The following is a 19,503-nucleotide window of genomic DNA, read 5'->3' on the forward strand; positions in this document are numbered from 1 at the left end:
CTAATTATCATGAAAACAGGAAGGTGGGGTCAGCAGTTGCCAAGAGCAAAATAGCAAATAACCATGAACTCAGTCTGACACTGAAGAAACAGCAGGTCCCAACTCTGCCGTCCACAGTACTAATAACCACATCGTGAATAGTGGGGGCAGGAGTGTGTAAACAGAACAGTTCTAAAAGATGGTAGAACACAGTTCATTAAGAGAAAAGGAAACGTGATGGGGAGGTAGCAGAAAGTTTAGAAGGTTCAATGTGAACAGAGAAAGCAGAAGAGCGACAGCTAGCGATGGCTGTAAATGAGGAGAAAAACTAAAGTGAGTAAAGGGGAGAAAAGGATAAGAGATCTGACTATTAGAGGGACAAGAAAGGAGAGAAAAACAGAAACACACCAAAATAAACAACAGGGAAAAAAAAAAAAAAGAAAAAAGGGATTCTTAATGAAAACTGAAAGAATTGTCCCTACGGAGCTTGCCGACGCTGTCGATGAAATGGATGGTCACTGTGTTTGCCAAGGGTCTTTTTTCCCATTTCTTCTTGGCTCCTAAAAGGGAATCCCAAGCCACCCAGCAACAGATGCAGTCTTCCTCTAACCGCCATCTTAAATCTACCCACTCTCCTCCCCAGTGGTCTCAGTGCACCCCAAGACTGGAACGACCAGGTGCCCCGAGGGGCAAAGGTGCAACTTGTGCAGTCAGGGGAAGAAATAAAGAAGGTCCACATGCTCCTGCCCTTCTCAATGCTTTACACGCACATCACTCAGTCCAAGTCCACTCTATAGGTTCTTTTTTTGTTTTTTAATTGTAGATGAACACAATACCTTTATTTTGTTTGTTTATTTTTATGTGGTGCTGAGGATGAAACCCAGTGCCTTACAAGTGCAAGGCAAGTGCTCTACCACTCAGCCCCAGCCCCTTTATAGGTTCTTAATCATGAAAAGTGACAATCCTTAATGCTGGGCACTGTAATAGACAGGATCAACTCAGAGCAAGCGATTCTAAGTTAATTCTGTGCACTGCAAACACACTTAATCATGACAGACTCGTGACAGACATTCCCTCTGCATGCCAGCTCAAGTGTCAGATCTAAGTCTCAAGCCTTAGGCCGGAAGTCCAGCAGATGCATGGTCACTCAGGCCGCAGTGATCAGGTCAGGAAGCAATGGAGGCAGGCTTCTCCTGGGGTGGAGCTAACAGCCAGATGAGGAGAGGGTCCTAAGGAGAAGTTGCTTTTCTCACCAGGGCCCAGATGTGGCCGTAGAGTTTGAGAGCGGTGAGGATGATGCAGAGGAGCAGGCCAACCACGAGAAGAGTTGGGGTGTCAGTCAGGTCCTCCTCGGGCTCTCCAGCATGTGGGCATCGCGTCGGCTGGCTGAGTGTCTGTTCATTTGCTCCACTATTTATGCTAAATTTTGGGGTTTCTACTCGCCCTTTCAATCCCTATTAGCCGTTACCAGGTTTCTCGGTGACATCTTTGTGTCAAGCCATCTGGTCTGGTGGTTTCCGCCCTTATCTCTCACCTCTGCCTTTATCAAGGTGAAGGCAAATGACTGACTTCACTCTGAGTTTTATCAGGGTTGTGGAAAGTGACTTATTTTATCAGGCTGTGCCTGATGTCAGTATTGGAGGGCTCCATAGGTATGCCTGGTAGGGACTTGCAGTTTTATTTTAAAGTGGAGTTACTTAGGCCAAGGCCCTTCTTAGATTAAGGCCATCCTTAAACTGAGTCAAGAGCCTTTGAAGAGGACCTCCCTGACCTTTTTGTCTTAGATTGCTCCCCCGTTTTTTGCTTTTTTAAAAATTTTTCAGTAACATTTTATTGTAAAAAGTTTCAAGATGGAGCAGAGTTGGAAGAACTCTGTAGCAAGCATCCACCTCCACCTCCGAGTCCACCCACACTGCCCTCTCACACATGTTTCTGCCTGTCTACCGCCTTCTGCAGTGAGCACCCACCCCTACCACCGAGTCCACCCACACTGCCCTCACGTATCCATCTGCCTGTGGGCTGGAGTTGGTACATCTTTTCACGTACTGCAAGCTGCCCTGAGCCCTGGCTGTTCCATGCCCTTGGCTCCCCTGTGTGCCGGGTGTATGCCCATAGGCTCCCAAACAAAGGCCTGCCTGCCCACCTTCCACAGGTCTGGGCAGGGACAACGTCTTGTCATAGTCACGAGCCTCCCCTAGAGGCTGCCCCACCACTTCCCCACCTTCCAGCCCAGCCAGAGCAGCCCGAGGACCTCGGCTCCTACAGGAAGGACAGGGCCTTTGCTGCTGACAGGCATTTGGAAAGCCTCACAGGGTCTTGGCTTTTTGTGCTCTGGGCGGCTTCCTCTGTGTTTGCAGGAAATCGGAACTCTCCGCCCCCCTCAGGAGAGGTCCCTCCGTTGGCATGTGTGCTCCTCTTGGGCGGAACTCTTCTTTCCAGTGCCAGGCATATTTGCCAAGGACCTTTTCAAGAATCTTGCTACCTCATTTCTGGAATCAAAATTCTGCTTTGGGGAATAATTTCACCAAATTGGGATGGTGGAGAAGGGAGGGGCGCAAAACGTTAACATTTCAAGTGAAGATAGAGCCAGGGTAACTGGCTGTTCTTTGTGCTTCAGGCTCCACTGTACTCGGGCCTGCACTGTGAGGGCCACCACAGGAACTCGAGGTGCCCCCTGGAGGTGGAAGGGACAGGTGTTCCACCTGCAGCAAGAGCCACAGCTACACCTGTAGGCCCCCATGCTAATGGGAGGTGGCCAGACTCGACCTCACTTTGTGTGGCTCTACCTCTCGGCCCACAGAAGCAGGCAGACGTGGCCACCCAGGAAGGCGGCTGTGGCAGGGGCTGGGGGCCCAGGGGTTGCTCGTGTGCTGCTACTTGATTTTGATGCTGCTTACACAAGCCTATTCAACTGGTAAAAATCCATCAACTTCTATGTATAAGATACCTACAACTTTCTAAATGTATGTATGAAAATAAAACTTTAAAAAGGGCTAGTGCTGGTCCACTTCACTGTGACCCTCCTGCCTCAGGCTCTGAGTCTCTGGACCACAGGCGTGGCCACAGGGCCCAGCTGGGCCCTCTCTTGCCCGTCTCCAGGCTGCTCACAAATCCTGCAGCTCCACCTTGTCTTTGGGCTGAAGCACTGCTGTGTCCCTCCCCTGTGTGGTCAGAGCCACAGTGAGTGCTATGTTGACCCGTCAGGGTGCTGGTGGGGCCAGGGTCCCTAACTCATGCCTCTGCTCATCCCACAGCACAGCCCCTTCTTCGCTGAGCAGCTGACTGCGTTCCAGGTGTGGCTCACCATGGGCGTGGAGAACCGGAGTCCCCCTGAGCAGCTGCCCATCGTTCTACAGGTGAGTGGCTTCAGACCAGGCCCGGCTATAAGGCGTCTGATCACAGAAGCAAGCCAAAGCCCAGAGTCCCCAAGGGCTGGTTTACCTCGGCTGCCTGCGTGTCCCATGATAGCGGTTGGAACACCAGCCCTCTGTGGTGGCTGTGCTCTGGGCCAGATGGTGCATAAATCACACAGATCCAATCAGAAGACCCGGGAGCTGATTGCACATTTATTCCCAACGGGCTTTCCTAGTAAAGTCATTGAATTCCTTCCCCCACCCCCAAGAAAAGATAAATCTGAGGTGGAGTTGCCGCCCTCCCCTCCCATTGGCACTTCAGGAATTGATGAAGTGCTGGTGCCAGCAAGCTGCACTCCACCCAGGCTCCCACAGCCCGCGCGCCCCCCCCCCCCATGGAAGCCAAGATGTATGGATTAGTCCTGTGAGGAGAGGTGGATGCACGGCAGATTACAGATGTGCCCCTACTTTTTTTTTTTTTTTTTTTTTTTTTTTTTTTGGTACTGGGGTTGAACTCAGGGACACTTGACCCCTGAGCCACATCCCCAGCCCTATTTTGTATTTTATTTAGAGACAAGGTCTCACTGAGTTGCTTAGCACCTCACTTTTACAGAGGCTGGCTCTGAACTCACGATCCTCCTGCCTCAGCCTCTCAAGCTGCCGGGATTACAGGCGTGGCCACTGCTCCCTACCATGATGTGTCGCTACAGATGTTCCTGTGAACTTCTTTAGCTGGAGCAACACGGGCCCTGGAAGCCACCAGCTTTCCTTTGCCTGTGGGTCTGTCAGTGTTTTGCTATAAGAAATAGACACTTTCTGAGTGAGCCTTTGAGAGGCTAGTCACTTATATGGCCTGTGTCACACTCACAGTAGATTGTTACCCACTCAAGCAGGATATCAGATTGTTTTGGTTTATTTGTTTTTGCAATGGGGGGGGTTGAACAGAGGTGCTCTACCACTGGACTGCAACTCTATCCCTTTTTATTAATTCTGATACATAGTGTCACTAAATTTCTAAGGCTGGCTCAAACTTGGGATCCTCCTTCCTCTGCTCCTGAGTCATTGGCACTACAGGTGTGCATCACCACACCCAGTTGGGAGATGAGTTTTGGGTGTCCAGCCAGCTGATTTTTTGGTTAAAAAGATAGGATAGGGTGGGAATACTGGGATTCATCACAATAGTGATATTAGAAAGATTTCTCCAAGCTCTTGTCTCAGCATGTATCTACTGGGTCCTGGTTGGGAGAAGCTGTTCTACTCAAGGATGCAGAATTGGCTGTACCCACTCCTGTCACCACAGACACCAAGGTCTAATCACAATTATTTTTTGTAATCAGGGTACAGCGTTTGGATCTGGGGGGAAGCTGTGGTGATTGTCTGGGGGGTTGTGCCAGCACAGGACAGGGAGGAGGTCCCTCCCATGTCCAGGTAAATCCAAGGCCCTCCAGGTGGAAGGGCACTGTTCCCCCAGGTGGGCTCAAGTCATGGTGCCACCGCCAGGCAGGGCCATGTCATGGGCTACCTGTGCAGGGACAGCTACCTTCCTCCTCCTTACTAAAGCTGCTAACCCCACGTAATGGGCAGCATAGTCCGTCTTCACTGGACCAAAGCTTCCCTGAGTGGCTCCCACTTCTACAAGGTCATTTAAAACAGGCATGGGTTTCTCTCTGTCTGCTGTGGAACACGGCAGCCCTCCCTTCTCTCGAATCTGCTCTGCCCTGCATCAGCCAGCTTTGGGGGTTTGAGAGATTATTCACCTGGCACAAAATGCGATTTCTCCTCATCTAGGACTTTACCCTGAGGGTGCCAGCCAGTAAAAAAAGAGTTGGAAGGGTCCTATGTAAATGTGGTAAAATGTAGCAATTGTCTGTTCGAGCTGGCATTACCAACCAGTGGGCAACAAAGAACTGTGTGTCATGTTTCACTGTAGATATTTTTGGTGCATTTTGTATATTATCACTGCTTTTTTTCTGACGTTATAAAAAAGAAAGCAAAAATAATTACTGTTCCCCTTGAAATAATTACTGTTCCCCTTTTGTGCTTTTAGATTAGTTTAAGACCATCCTGGGATAGCAAGGTGACCTATAAACAAAAAAGGAAACAGATTTTCAAAACAAAACAAAAATGCAGCAGTAACAATAACAAAACAGAGCTGGATGTCCAGTGGAGGCCAGTGTCCTCATTGAATGGGAACAGGAAATGGCCAGTGTAGGTACCAGGCGGGCGGTGGGTGGCCATGTTGGTTGTGTTGCTCCCCGTTGCCCTTGCTCTTACTCCTGCAGTGCAGTGGGGCGATGGTGGCCCGGCCCAAAGCGGGGGCCCCATGCCAAGTGTGTGAAACCCAGTTCTTTGGGTTTGCCAAATAACCCTCTTATAAATGGCCTTCTATTGACTTTTTTCCTAATGTTCCATTTACAATTCATGTCCCTCAGAGACAGAGAGGGCCTCTGGAGCCAACCCTGATGCCAAGAGAGGGGAAATAGCATCTCTCTCTGATAATTTAGGCACGCAGAGCAGCAGGCTCTTCATCACTGGGGAAGCCTCTCCCCCAGGCCCTGCCAGCCAGGATCGATGGTAAACTTTAACTAAGGAGGAAGCGAGGAAGAAGGTGGGAGCGCCCGAGGCCGGCTTCGTTCACCCAGCTGGTCACTTCCCCTTTGTTATTTGCCAGAGCCCACACCCTGTCATCTATAAATTTTCCTCTAGTGCCTTGGCAAGTCGGGCATTCTTAACTCAGGGAAGAGCTTTCTAATACAGACTACTTGTTTATCAGATCCCTGCTACTTTTCCCATAAGCCAGAGCAAATTTTTTCCACCTACACCTCAGAGAAATCAGCTGATGGGCATCTAGGGTCCAGTGAGAGGTTTCAAAGGCCCACAGATAATAGGTCAACATGGAAATACCACCTTTCCAGCCAGCCTCTGTCCCTTCTGTATGTACCTTTCAAACTGCAGGTCAGCTGAGGTTGGGGAGAAAGGTGTTGCTTGTTCTTGGGGGCAGTTTTCTCCCCTCATCATTGCTGACCACTTCTGCTGACCACGGTCATCTTGTGCGGAGCTCTGGAATCCCACAACATTGCAACTCCATGGTGTACTGGGTCTTCTGGCTCTGCAACCTGCCTGGGGCTTACCATTCCTGTCTGCCTCCTCCCCAGGTAGCAGGTGAGCAGAGATGGCCCAGGTGAAAGAATGAAGGTCAATATTGCAGAAAAGGAGGACAGAGTGATTTCATAGGGTAAAACTTTTGTACTTCTGCATGGACCTTGGAAATCAGTGAGAGCATTTCACAAGAACTCTGTTCTCAATGTACCATTTTATTTCAAATAAATATTGGGTCTGAAAGAACAGGGTTATTAGGTGACAGCAGAGAGCGGCCTAGGGTGCTGTCATCATGCACACTCTGCACACACGTGTGCTCACATACCTGTGCATTGACATGCGATGCCCCACAGCAGCCTGCTTCCTGGAGTCCCAGGCTGGGCCAGAACCTGAGCACTGACTCTGTACACCTGGCCGGTGGAGTTGGGCTGCCTCAGCAAGCTCTGCTTTACCTGGTCTTCAGATAGCCACTCTTGGTCCTCAGTCTGGCTTGCCATGGAGGAGAAGAAAACCCCAGCAATGCCTCTGTTGACTGTCACTTATCTCTGTGATTTCCATACTTCCTGGGCTAGCCTGAAACAGGTACTGGGGCATTTAACCACTGGGCCACATCCCCAGCCCTTTTTATTTTTTATTGTGAAACAAGGCCTCACTAAGTTGATGAGGCTGGCTTTGAATTTGGACTCCTCCTGCCTCAGGCTCCTGAGTCCCTGGGATGGCAGGCGTGGCCACCGCTTCTAGCTTGGGTTTTTGTTTGTTTGTTTAAAGTACAAATACAGACCAAAGGAGCCACTCTATATTTTGTAACTAATTTTGATTTCTGTTTGGATTTATTTTTTTAAAATATATGAATCAACAGAAGAAAGAAAGGATATAATGTTTGAATTAAAAAAAAATACCATTTTTCCCAATACTTTTCATTGATGTTTATTTCCAAATAAGCATACATCATGCAGCACAGACTCCTGTGTTGCCCAAGGACTTCAGATACCACAGCTGGCCAGAAGTGGGCTGGCAAGAACTTACCATGGGCATCAGCATCTCCGGCGGCTCCTCCCAGCATAGGATGCACAATGTCAAGGACCTGCCAAGTGCTCTGCCCCCTCCCCTGGCTGCCCACCTCAGACCAGCCACCTGCCCTTCCCCAGATGCCTTCATCTTTCTCAGCTTCCTGCTGGAACCCTGTAATCCCTGCACATCACCCTCCAGGATATGGCTGCAACCTTCTAGCTGGGAGGGAAACCCTTCCAAAACCCCCAACTAGCTCAGACCTCTGCTTACGTATGTGTGTTGACAGCACTGCCCATCACCCCCATGCGCAGTGAGCAAGGCTGTTAGTGCTTGTCTCCAAGGCTAAGTGACTGACTTCCAGGGATTCTAACTGTCCCTGCTCACCGCCCCACTGCCCAGCATGGTATCTACACAAAGCAAGTGCCCCATAACACTAACTGGATGACAGCACATCAGAGGACAGAGATGCTGTGGGTCTGAGGGACTTGGTACACATGTCCTCCAGCATAGACACCATGAAGGAAAAAATCATTATAAATGACTCAACTTGGAGCTGTCCCCTGCAGCCTCTGCCCATGCTAGTGCATGCCACAGAGCTCCCACCACCTGCCAACTGGCCAGCTGTGGACTTAAGGCAGATGTAAGCCCAGAACCGTGACAGGGAGACAGTGCATATGTGGGGTTTTCAGATACCTTGTCCTGAGTGAGGAATCAGTCTCCATCAGGACCTCAGGTGTCTAACAGCTTTGTGACACACCAAGATAAGTGGTCAAAGTAATGTATGTGCTGATGAGTCTTAAGAAGGTGAAGTAAAATGTTCCAAGTTAAAAAAATAAATGTAGAATTGGAAATGTAGCACCATGTTAGAGTTCTTGACTGGCATGCATAAGGCCCTGAATCAAAGATTATTTTTTAAAAAATGTATAGAATTTTTACCTGGGTGTGGTGACACATGCCTATAATCCCAGCAGCTTGGGAGGCTGAGGCAGGAGGATCTCAAGTTCAAGGCCAGCCTGGGCAACTTAACCTGTCTCAAAAAATAAAAATGGCTGGGATACAGTTCAGTGGCAGAGCACTTGCCTAGCATGTGCAAAGCCTTGGGTGTCCTAGTACTGCAAAAAGAGAGAGAGAGAGAGAGAGAAAAGTAAAACTTTGATATAACAGAAAATACATACAAAATAGATGGCAAAGGGCACTCTCTTTTCATTTACTAAGAACTGTTTATCACTAGGAAAAAGTCAAACATTTAGGACTGCAGTTATGGCTCAATGGTAGAGTGCTTTCATAGCATGTGTAAGGCACTGGGTTCAATCCCCAGCACCACATAAAAATAAATAAATTAAATAAAGGTATTGCATCCACCTACAACTTTAAAAAAAATAAATAGAAAAATAAAGGTATGTATTACTGCTTTACTAGAGAAATAACCTATGAAAGTAATTTTACTAGTTGTGAAAAATTTCAGCTTCAAAGGACAGTTTCACCTACCATATTGTCTTAGAGTAATAGCAATAATAATACTTTGGGTTAGCCCCAGCTTTAATCACTTAGTTTCATGAGGCCCTTGTGGGAGGGTGTTGTGTTGTCCTTGTTTCATAAATTGCCAAATTGGTCTCTGAGGTCAAGTGCCTTCCCAGGGCCACAGCCCCATGAGCTGGTACTGCTTGTGTGGAGGGCAGGTGGCCCCCCTGGCAAGTGGTTTGGTGACACAAGTACAGAAGCTTTGACGGTGTCGTTTTGCTTCTTAAGTTTATCCTAGGGGAGAAGCTCCTGTGGGTGTGCAGAGTCGTGCTGGTTAGGAGATTCATCACAGCATCATTTATAACAACATTTTATGATAATTTAAATATCTAGCAGTGGGAAATCATTTTTAGAAGCTCACGTTCGTTCATATAAATGAAATGCTGTGCTTCCGTTCCGAATGACTTGGCAAGTCATGTCCAGGGCTGTGGAGCCATGACCTCCGTGTGTTCAGTTTAAGGAAGAGACATGGATAGATATATATATATATATAAAACGTGTTATCCAGTTTGGGATCAGTCAGGGATGTGTGTGGGTCTAAGACAAATGTTTAGCAGTTGATAAACCACAGTGCCACTGAGTTACCTTTTCACGTGCAGTTGAAGTGTTCTGCTATTTTCTACAGTGAGCATATTTAACCCATGAAGAAAAAATAAAGAGTGTTTTATTAACCTAGGAGTATGAATTGTGGAGGACAGAAGGAACCAGCAGACAGACGGAAAGACAGTCAGGCTCCTGCTCGGAGCCACAGTCAGAGGCAGAGGCTTCCGGGGAAACAATGGAACAGTCTTGCCGTGATGCCCTTCTGTTCTTATCTTTCCAGGTGCTGCTAAGTCAAGTGCACCGGCTGAGAGCCTTGGACTTGCTGGGAAGATTTTTGGACTTGGGTCCCTGGGCGGTAAGCCTGGTGCGTGCTGACTGCCTTCCTTGGGCCCAGGGCTGGGGGAGGATGGAGATCAGCTTCCACGTGACAGTCTGAACTTAGCCAGTGTTCTGGAAGGTGCCCCAGCCACATGATTTAGAGTGCATGTCCTCTGCGGGATGTCCAGGAAATCCCGAGGCCTTGGAGACCACCTCCCGTTCCTGCACAGCTTTTAGCAGCACCATGTTGGGTCTTTTGTTTCTGCTTTGCCCTTGTTCCCATCTGATGTTAGAATCAGTGCTGAGGGAAGAAGTGTTGCTGGCAGGGCACTTCTCAGGAGGCCTGCCTGCCATTGCCAAGAGGCAGGGAGCCACAGAGCCGCACGCATCCCTCTCAGGAAGTCTCTGAATGCTCATCACTGCCTTTTCATATTATTTTAGGCACAGTTCTGAAGTGCTTTTCTGGTTACTCATTCTATAGCAGAGTAGAAATGGCCATTTAAAGCAGAAGAGATTGGCATGAATAGAATCAAGAAATGATCTGGTTTTGGTTTTCTTTTTCTACAAATATATCACAAGGAAAATTGGGGAAATTGTTACATTAAAAGAGATTCAACATGTATACTAAAAAGAACAAATTTAGAAATATGTAATGAAGAGAGATTCAAGAGACCTATCACCCAAGTTGGGCACGGTGGCACACACTTGTAATACCAGAGATTCCTCAGGCTGAGGCAGGAGGATTGCAAGTTCATGACTAGCCTGGGAAATTTAGGGCCTATCCCAAAATAAAAAGGGTTGCAGATATAGCTCAGTGCTAAAGTGCTCCTGGGTTCCCCAATACCCAGAAACAGGGACCTAGGAGACATTTGCAATATGTACGTAGATCTTATTTGGTTCTGTTTGCAAATAAAATTTTAAAAGTTGAAGTTTGAAAATTTATATTCAGTGAACAATTAGAAATTGAACTGGCCCCGGGGATGTAGCTCAGTGGTAGAGCACTTGCCTAGAACGCACAAGGCACTGCATTCGATCCCAGCACTGCAAAAGAAATAAATAAACAAACACTGGGTGTTGCACATTATTAAAGAGCAGCTGTCCATTTTGAGTGACATACTGAGTGCTCACAAGTGCAGCCATGTTGTGTCCAGCCTGCTTGAGAGCACTGCAAGAGGGGAGCAGGTGGGCAGAAGGAGCCAGGGCACTGGGCGGGCACACCAGGCTGCCTGCTGAGGTCCACTTCAGGGCTTTCCCTAATTGGGTACTGCCAACACAGTGTCATTAGTCAGCCGCCATGGAAGAGGAGAGAGGGAGTCTACCAGTAGGAAGAATAACTAAGTGTGCACTCTTCCAGCACGCTGCTCCCTGGAGATGGCCGTCTCTAGGTCAGTCCTGGTCAAGGCTAGAAGTACTGACACCTTCTAGGAATAAAATCAGAGACGGGTCTACCTACAGGTGAGGCAGGCTTTAAGTGAGGTCTTTTGTTTCTGTCGCATTGGCCCGTGTGCTGAGGTATTATCCCAAGGCTGTAGCCCATGAAGTCAGGCAGGGCCTCACCAACTGTCCTTCCCGCCCCAGGCCCTGTCAGTGGGCATCTTCCCATACGTGCTGAAGCTGCTCCAGAGCTCAGCCCGAGAGCTGCGGCCACTGCTCGTCTTCATCTGGGCCAAGATCCTCGCCGTGGACAGCGTGAGTGACTTCTGTCTGTCCTTTGGTGGGCAGGGAAACAAGGCCCTGAGTGTGGACCCCAGGCCACTCACCCTGAATGACAGTGGCCAATGAGCCTGGGCTGAGGCTGGCCCTCCTGCTGCACTTCCTGTCCCACGTCCTACCCTACATGGCGGCACCTAGCAGCTGGTCTCTGTCACCCCCGCCATCAGCTTACCTGTCCTGCTTCCCTTAGCACCTGTGCTTTGTCCTCCCACCCCCACCTGTCCTCAAGGCCATTCTCTGTGCCCCTGATGAAAGCTGGGTGCACCTCACCGGCCTTAGCAGCCTTCCCACCAGGGCTCTTTTCCACTTCAACATACAAGTGCTGGCCGAGGCCCCAGCTGCTACCACGGCTCTCAGCGTGGTCCTGGCCGAGGTCCCAGTCGAGGGTCCTTCTCCACTTGCAGCTACCTTCCTCTGCTCTCTTCACATTGTCCCTGCTCCTCATTCTTGCTGGCCGGGCGGTCTCTTGTTCTCTCCACAGAGACCTGGCCAGGGCCCCTTACTCAGAACTCCATGCCAATCTGTAGGTGACACAGAGGTCTGCTGTCCCATAGGCTCAGTCCTGTGGATCAAGTCACATCACACAGGAGGTTTCAGAAGGAGGAGGGCTGAGTGATCCTATGGGTGGGGCTGCACATGTACCAATTTCAAGGGCACGTAAGATAGACTGAGGGGTGCGAGGAGGCAGAGGGCCGGAGGATGGAGAGTCAGCTCCAGCACGGGACTGCGAGGGGCAGGAGCTCTGGCAGCGACAGGCTGGAGACAGGAGGAAGCCTGTAGCTGGAGTGACGGGTCTGCTGTGTTACCAGGCTGTGGGGACTGATGATTTGGGAACAAAAAAAAAACCATAAAAACCAAGTCCTGGTTGAAAAAAAAACTGCCTGGCCTCAGTGTAGAGTTAATTGCTATGTAGAGATGGAAGGGGAGGGCAGCTCTGTCCCGAAGGATGAGAGGGTGGCCAGGTGGCCCTGGGCCGCTGTTTAGGCTGGAGCCAGCGTGGCAGAGGCAGCAGCTCATTCAGACCCCAGTAGCAGCCTGCGGGCGAAGCCTGTCTAGGAAGGAGGCTGTTGAGGGTTGGGATTCCATTGATGGTAGCCGTGAGGCCCTGGAAGGGATTGTGCGTGCAGGTTCTGAGGCTGAGCTACTGTCCTGGGGAGCCAAGAAAGAGTCACAGGCATGGAGAGGAGAAAGGTGGGAGGGTCTTGGCATCCAGGAGGTTCCAGAGTGACGGGTGTGCTGGGCACGGGAGGGATGTTACCCTCTGCAGGGTGTGAGGGACAGAGACATCCGGGAAGCAGCCTCCGTGCTGGCCATCTGCCTTCCAGGCAGCAGGGGGTTCTGAGTCGGGCTGGAGCTGCCATGGCACAGAGCCTGCGGGAGAGTGGAATCGGGGATGAGGTTGGTGGCCCGAGGGGCTATGGGGGCAGACCAGGCGGCTGGCTTTGCTCTTTAGCGTGTGTTCGAAGCAGTAGTCCAAACAGTGTCCAGTTGAAGAACCAGGTCCACATTCCCAGCTGGACCTCAGTGGCCTCTGCGTGTGGCTGTGTGTGGGTGACACCTGCAGTAGGACTTCCAGCTGAAAGCGTTCCTGCCTCAGCCCCGTGGAGCAAGTGGGCACTTGTGGCATAGTCATGGATAAGCAGGCACTCACAAGAGAGGCCCCGAGGCCCAGGGCTGCGCGTGACCAGTGGCTGAGCTTGGCCCTGAGGCTTCGTGTGGAGGTGGGAAGGGGAGAACGCAGAAGCACCAGCTCAGATGGGTGGAGAGGTCGTGGTCTTGTAGCCCAGAAGGACCTTGCCTTTCCTGGGAGGCAGAGGAAGCAGAAGGGAGTAGAGGACCCTGCAACACCGTGTGTCTCTTGGCACCTGCTCAGCTCCTCCTCTCAGGCAGGTGTGTACCTGGCTCTGACCTGCCCATCTGCCCGTCTGCCTCATTCCATTTGCCCTCTAGTCACCAAAGCCAAGACCCATCGTCCCTCTTGGTCCCCTCCCGCTTGGTGGCTAGGACCTGCCTGTGCTCCACTGGAATCACCCTCAGGCCACCTGTGGCCTTGGACTGGGCTCAGCTGTGCCTGCTGCACCGTGTTCTCCAAGCACTAGAGGCAGCAGAATAGATCAGCAACCACTCTAAGCCCAGTCTCTCCACCTGTGCTTTCTTCTTGAGGGTCCTGTGCAGTGGCACCATCAGAGCCACTAGCATGCCCCACTCCTTGAGCCCCACCAACAAGCCTCTGGACTGGAGTCCAGCCTGGCCCTGGGGGCCCCTTGGCACCTTCTCAGATCCTCCTCTCATACAGGTGTGCCTGGAGACCCAGAGCTGGGCTGACCCCTGCTGAGGCTGTGCTGAGGGGCTTGACAGGTGGACAGTCAGGAACCCCTGCTTCTGCTGCAAGTGCTGCCTTCACTGCACGTCTGCTTGGGGCTGGGGCAGGACCTTTACTAGTGTTTCTTTATTGATCTTACACAGAAACTCTGTTGGACTCTTGATAGTTCTAATTATTTACCTGTAGGGTCTCTTGGACTTCTATGTAGACCATCATGCTGCCTGAAACACGCAGCCTGTGCCTCTCCTCCAGCTGTAGGGTCTCTTATTTTCTGGGCTAAGTGTGCCACCCCCCCACCCCCCAGGACTCTGGCCCTGCTGTATTGGAGCTGTGGCACTGTGTCCTGCAAGGCCCTGGTCTTCTGACCCCCTGATGCTAGAGCTGCCCATCTGGGCCAACTTGAACTTGGTTCCACCCTGACTGTTGCTGGGCCCCATGCTCTTTGCCTGGCTCTGACCAATGAATGCTTCTGTTGGTTCTATAATAACCAAAATAGTGAATATTTACATAATAAATAGAATCTTGTGTTTCAACAAAATATTTACCTTCATGTTCATTAAACTAACTTCCAATGCTTTAGGAGATTGGTGACAACACTGGGCTTAGGAGTCGAGCACTGGACTTGAGCCCGTCGCCCCATTTGCTCCAGCAGGCCTTTCTCTCCCACTGAGCCGCCCTCCACCTGGGTCCTGGCCGTGATACTCCCACCGCCCTCCTCCTGCAGCCACCATGGGAAGCTGTTCTTGAGTGACGGCCAATAGGGACCTTCAGGGGACAGCATACAGATCCTGTGTCTGCCCAGCCCAACTCTGTTATGGAGCTGTCCTTTCTGATCATTCCCCCGACCCTCCTTTCACATTCACAGAAGAGCCCAGTCACGCAAACAGAGGGCTTTCCTCAGGACGTTGTGTTGGAGCTGTTTCTTTCCTACCCCCTTATCTTTGTCTTCTGTGTTGGCACTTTTAGAAATTTATTGGCACCATTACTTGTTACCTGGCCCTGATACCACGTGAGAAGGCTGCTGGGTACGTGGAGCAAAGCCCAGGGAGAGAGGAGGGCAGAAAAGGCCCCCACTGTGATAGCAGACGTGTGGCTGAGGACACTGAGCTTGGCCCACCTCCAGGCCTGCCAGTGCTGCATTAAACATTTAAGCCAGCTTTGATTCCCATGATTACCAGTCTCTAGTACCTGTTAGTGCCTAGAAGGAGTCTACATCTTTGTCATTTTGGGAGTGTCTGTGTCTGAAGACAGGTGGCCTGTCGTAACTGTGCTTCACAGTTGTGTTGTCCCCCAGTTTGCAACTGACTGTCCTGTCACAGTGTGCAGGGAATGGAGTCTGAAATTGCCTCTCATTCCCATGTGGCTTGCATGGGCCCACGGACAGAGCTGACCATCGGCTCAGGCCACAGTGCTTCTCTGAAGGAGCAGGGCTGGTGGTTCTTGTCTACAGCTGCTGAAGGAATTATCCTGTGTGCCATACTGCCCGTGGCCCAGCCAGAAACACCCTCCCTGCTATGTTTTGCAGTGCCTATAGGCTCCAAGCCCAGCGTGCAAACTGATGTGTTCCCCAGCTGTTGCACCTGCTCATGTAATAGTGATTTCCCACTGAGGGGCCTTTTGAAACGTTTCTGTTTGAAACTGACTCTCATCCTTCTTCTTGGTAATTGCCCTGGTCATAGTCCCCAGAGATTAAAGTTCAGTGTGGGTTTCAGCAGTTGCTTCTCCTCTTCTCACCTCTGTCAGGGCTGTGTCGATGGCCTGCTCAGTTCTCCATGCCAAGTTCAGTGGCCCGTGAGTTTGCTCTCATGTGAATTGGAGGCATGTGAGGTCAAGGAGGCTGTCAGACCCCAGTGTTCTGAGCAAGCCCTGTGCTGGAGCCAGCCAGTCCCCCTGGCATACTCTAGGAGTCTGAGAAGCTCAGGCCCTGCAGGCTGGGCCGACTGGTGTCTGAGGGCTACTGTCCACCATCTTGCTCAAGGCTCTTAGAGAACTCATGCTGTGGGTGGCAAGTATCTAGGTCCTCCAGAAGTGGCTGTGGGAAGAAGCAAAGAGGCCCTGAGGAAGAGGAATAGGCTGGACAGAACCACACACTCTTTGGTGTATTGGTAGACACTGATCTGACACAGTGAGGCCCGGGGCAAGGAGATCCTGCCTCTTCTAAGCTCTGAATTCTCCAAGGAATCCTATCCCAGAGGGTCTTCCAAAGTCACTCCTTGCTTCATGTCTCACCACCAGACAGGGGGAGTCAAGAAGCAGTTCCATAATGAGGAGCAGGAAGTTAGTGTGCCACCATGTCCCCAGCTGTCAGTGTTGGGCTTGGCAGGCAAGAACTTCCAGATGTCGTTGGATGTCTGCTGTGCATATTCAAAAGGCTTGTGACAGAGCTATAGAAAGCACCCAGCTCACTCGTAGACATGGAAATGGCAGTCTGTGACATGAGGGACAAACCCCTCAGGGTCAACAATGGATGGCATGTCACAGGAGAAACTATCAGTAAAAACCACCCAAACAGAAGCATGGTGAGAAGAGAGTTGAGAATCCGAGGCACGTCATCGAGTCACATGGAAACCGCCGGAGATGTGACACAGTCAGAAGCAGTGCTGAAAGAAGTAATGGCTGGACATGTGGCCTGGCAGTAAGCAGCCCGGGCTCAATCCCAGAAAAGAGAGAGGAGGGAGAAAGGCAGGCTAAGGGTTTTTCAAATTTGATGAAAACTGTTAGCCCACAGGTCCAGGGAGCTCAGTAAACCACGAACCCAGGAAACGTGAAGAGAACTACATCATATACTTCATAGCTGGTGTTAAATTTTAAAATCCAAAAAGCAGCCAGTAAAGAAAGTGGGGGGGATAAAGATAAGGACAACAGCAGATTTCTACCAGAATCAATGGAAAAACCCACGGGGGAGCAACATCTTTTTTTTGTTTTGTTTTGTTTTTTTGGTGCTGGGGATTTAACCCAGGGCCTTGTGCATGCAAGGCAAGCACTCTACCAGCTGAGCTATGTCCCAGCCCTGGAGCAACATCTTTGAAGCACTGAAAGGAAGAACTGTCAACCTACAGTTCTGTACCAGTGAAAATATCTTTCAAAGATGGAGAAAAACAGACTTTTAGCTGGGTGCAGAGGCACACACCTGCAATCACAGTGACCCGGGAGGCTAAGGCAGGAGGAGGACAGGTTCAGAGCCAGCCTCAGCCACTTAGCAAGATGCTGTCTCAAAACAAAAAGGGCTGAAGGTGTAGCTCACTGGTGGAGCACCCTGGGTTCAATCCCAATACTCTCTCCCCTCTAAAAAAAGATTTTTAAATAAAATATATAGACAGCAAAATTTTCACTGAAGACCTACACTGCTGCCATGTTGGACAGAGCCCTTTAGGCTGAAGGACAGTGTTACCAGAAAGAAGCAAGGATCTCTAGAAAGGAAGGAGAAGCACCGCAGAGTCTGTGTGGATAAATGGTGATTGTTTTCTCACCACTTCAATCTCTTTAAGACACGATTGATTGAACAACAGTAACAGCAGAGCACTGTGCAGTTTATAACTGTGACATCAGAAGGTTAGGAGGAGAGGGGACAAAGGGGTCCTGTCTCTCAGCTTTTTACTTGGTTCTTTTACTTGGTGGTCTGATGTCACCTGGAGGCAAGTTTTGAGAGTTAGGAATGGAGTCTAGGCTGGGGGCAGCTCAGTGGAACAGCGCTTGCTCCTGTGCAGGGCACCGAGTTCCTTTACAAACAGCAAGATTCAGCTGCCATCAGAGCTGAGGAAGAACCAGCTGGCATTGAGGGAGAGGATTCGAAGTCCTGCCCGTGAACTCACACCAGAGAAGGAAGGAAGAGGGGGAGAACAAGACTAGACGTGGCACCTGAGAGAAGTAAGAGGGTAGGTGTGAGGCTGTCACACAAGCAGCCTTGGTGAAGAAGTCGAGGGACCGTCACTGAAAGGACGAGGGAGGAAAAGCTGTACGCTGCCCACCGAAAGCGCACTTTCACACAGCAGTTAAGTAAAGAGACGCAAGTGAGTTAAAAGTAAGGGGTGGGACAGATCTGTCCTCCACCACTAGGCTCAGGAGGGCCGCAGTGCCTTGCGATGGCCAAGGGCATCTCAGGGTGAAAAGGAGCCCGTCCATTGGGATCACAGTGCGTGTTCCCCCAGTAGCAAGGGCTCCTGGACACTGCGGCCGGATGGCAGGGGGACGAGGGAATTCATAGTTATAGTACCTCAGCCCTGGAAGGAGGAAGCAGGAGAGAGACCAGCACGGAGAGCGGGCTCCATCGACCTTCCCTGCACAGAGCATTGCACGGCAGCCACATGGGCTGGGGGGCCACAGCACGCTCCCCACCAAGTCGGACAAGTCAGACGTAGTGTGCTCTGCAGCCAGGTGCGGCGTTGGTGGGGGGGAAGGCCACTAGACCAGAGGGCAGGCATGATGGTCCGTGGGAGAGGTGAAGTGAAGGGGAGTTTTACACAAGTAACTACGGAAATTGTAAATATGAGTACATACCCATAGCACATTAGAATAATAATCTGTTATTTCATGTAATGTGTGGCTTAAGATTATGGACATGTAATCAAAATGTTTAAATACATATACCTTTTATATTAAGATATAAAATCAAGAAAATATTAACATTTTTCAGAGAAACAATCATGAGGGAAACTTCTTAGATGCCTTTTTTTTATTGAATGAGATTAAAAATTCAACATAGCAAAATGTGTGGGTACAGCTGATAAGGGTTGAGAGGGGAGGTGTTAGGGCTACTCACACACATCATAGGGAGAGTCGAGCTGTGGCCCCAGCTTGCAAAGACCTTAGTAAGAGAAAGAGAAAACCCAAAGGAGCAGGAGGAAGAAAGTAATCAAGACCAGGATAGAAATCAGTGTGAAAGGAAACAGAAGCAGCATAGAGAATCAATTCAACTAAAGCCAGTCTTCAAACAGATCAATAAGATTGATGAGCCACACCTGCGAGGGAAACAGACCGGAGAGACAGATTCCCTGTGTCTGGAATGACGGTGCAACCCTGATAGGCCCAGAGGCATTAAGAGGATGGGAGCAGACACCACGGACAGCAAAGCTCTGGAGCAGCCTGTAACTTTGACACAGGACTCAGACACATGCCTGGACACACTCCACTCCTTAAGAAGAGACAATCTGAATAGCACATGTCTGTTAAAGAAATCGAATTTATAATTTAAAACTTTCCTACGAAGACAACTGCACAACCATTTGGTGTCCCTGGGAATTCTTAAGACATTAAGGAGGAGACGTGGATGGCACTACACCCCATCCCGTGTCATTCTGTCAGCGTTGCCTTGATACCAAACGTCAGAGACATTAGAGCTGCAGACACGCATGCTCTCGCAGCATAGAGAGCAGCCTCTCCACAGAGCCCCTCAGGCACAGGCAGCAGCTAACAGGAGGAGTGCAGCTTGACCCGTGAGACTGGCCGCAGGAGCACACTGGTGCCATGGCCATACTGACGAGAGCAGAGAACCAGCTACCAGATGAGAGATCCACCTCCAATTTAAAGAAGTAAGAAGCCACACCAGCAGTGGGAGGGACCCTCCTGACAGCACCTGCCAGGAACCTGCAGCCACAGCCCCAGCCCAGGGGCTCTGCCCTTGCCACAGCCTGCAACCCTGCCCCA

General features: G+C 50.4%; 1 protein-coding gene across 5 annotated transcripts in view; it reads left to right on the forward strand.

Annotated features, from left to right (window-relative positions):
* RPTOR (regulatory associated protein of MTOR complex 1) overlaps positions 1 to 19,503 on the forward strand; it is a 332,026-nt gene that overhangs the window by 241,205 nt on the left and 71,318 nt on the right. For 3 of the 5 annotated variants that reach the window (XM_081272392.1, XM_081272394.1, XM_081272396.1), the window contains 3 exons: positions 3,234 to 3,335; positions 9,787 to 9,870; positions 11,403 to 11,513. In XM_081272392.1, the coding sequence (XP_081128518.1) occupies positions 3,234 to 3,335; positions 9,787 to 9,870; positions 11,403 to 11,513 (297 nt within the window). The remainder of the gene's footprint in view (positions 1 to 3,233; positions 3,336 to 9,786; positions 9,871 to 11,402; positions 11,514 to 19,503) is intronic. The other 2 variants (XM_081272393.1, XM_081272395.1) reach the window with 2 other exon arrangements.

The sequence above is a fragment of the Spermophilus citellus genome, assembly GCF_964194105.1.
Source record: "Spermophilus citellus genome assembly, chromosome: 17".
Classification (NCBI taxonomy): domain Eukaryota; kingdom Metazoa; phylum Chordata; class Mammalia; order Rodentia; family Sciuridae; genus Spermophilus; species Spermophilus citellus.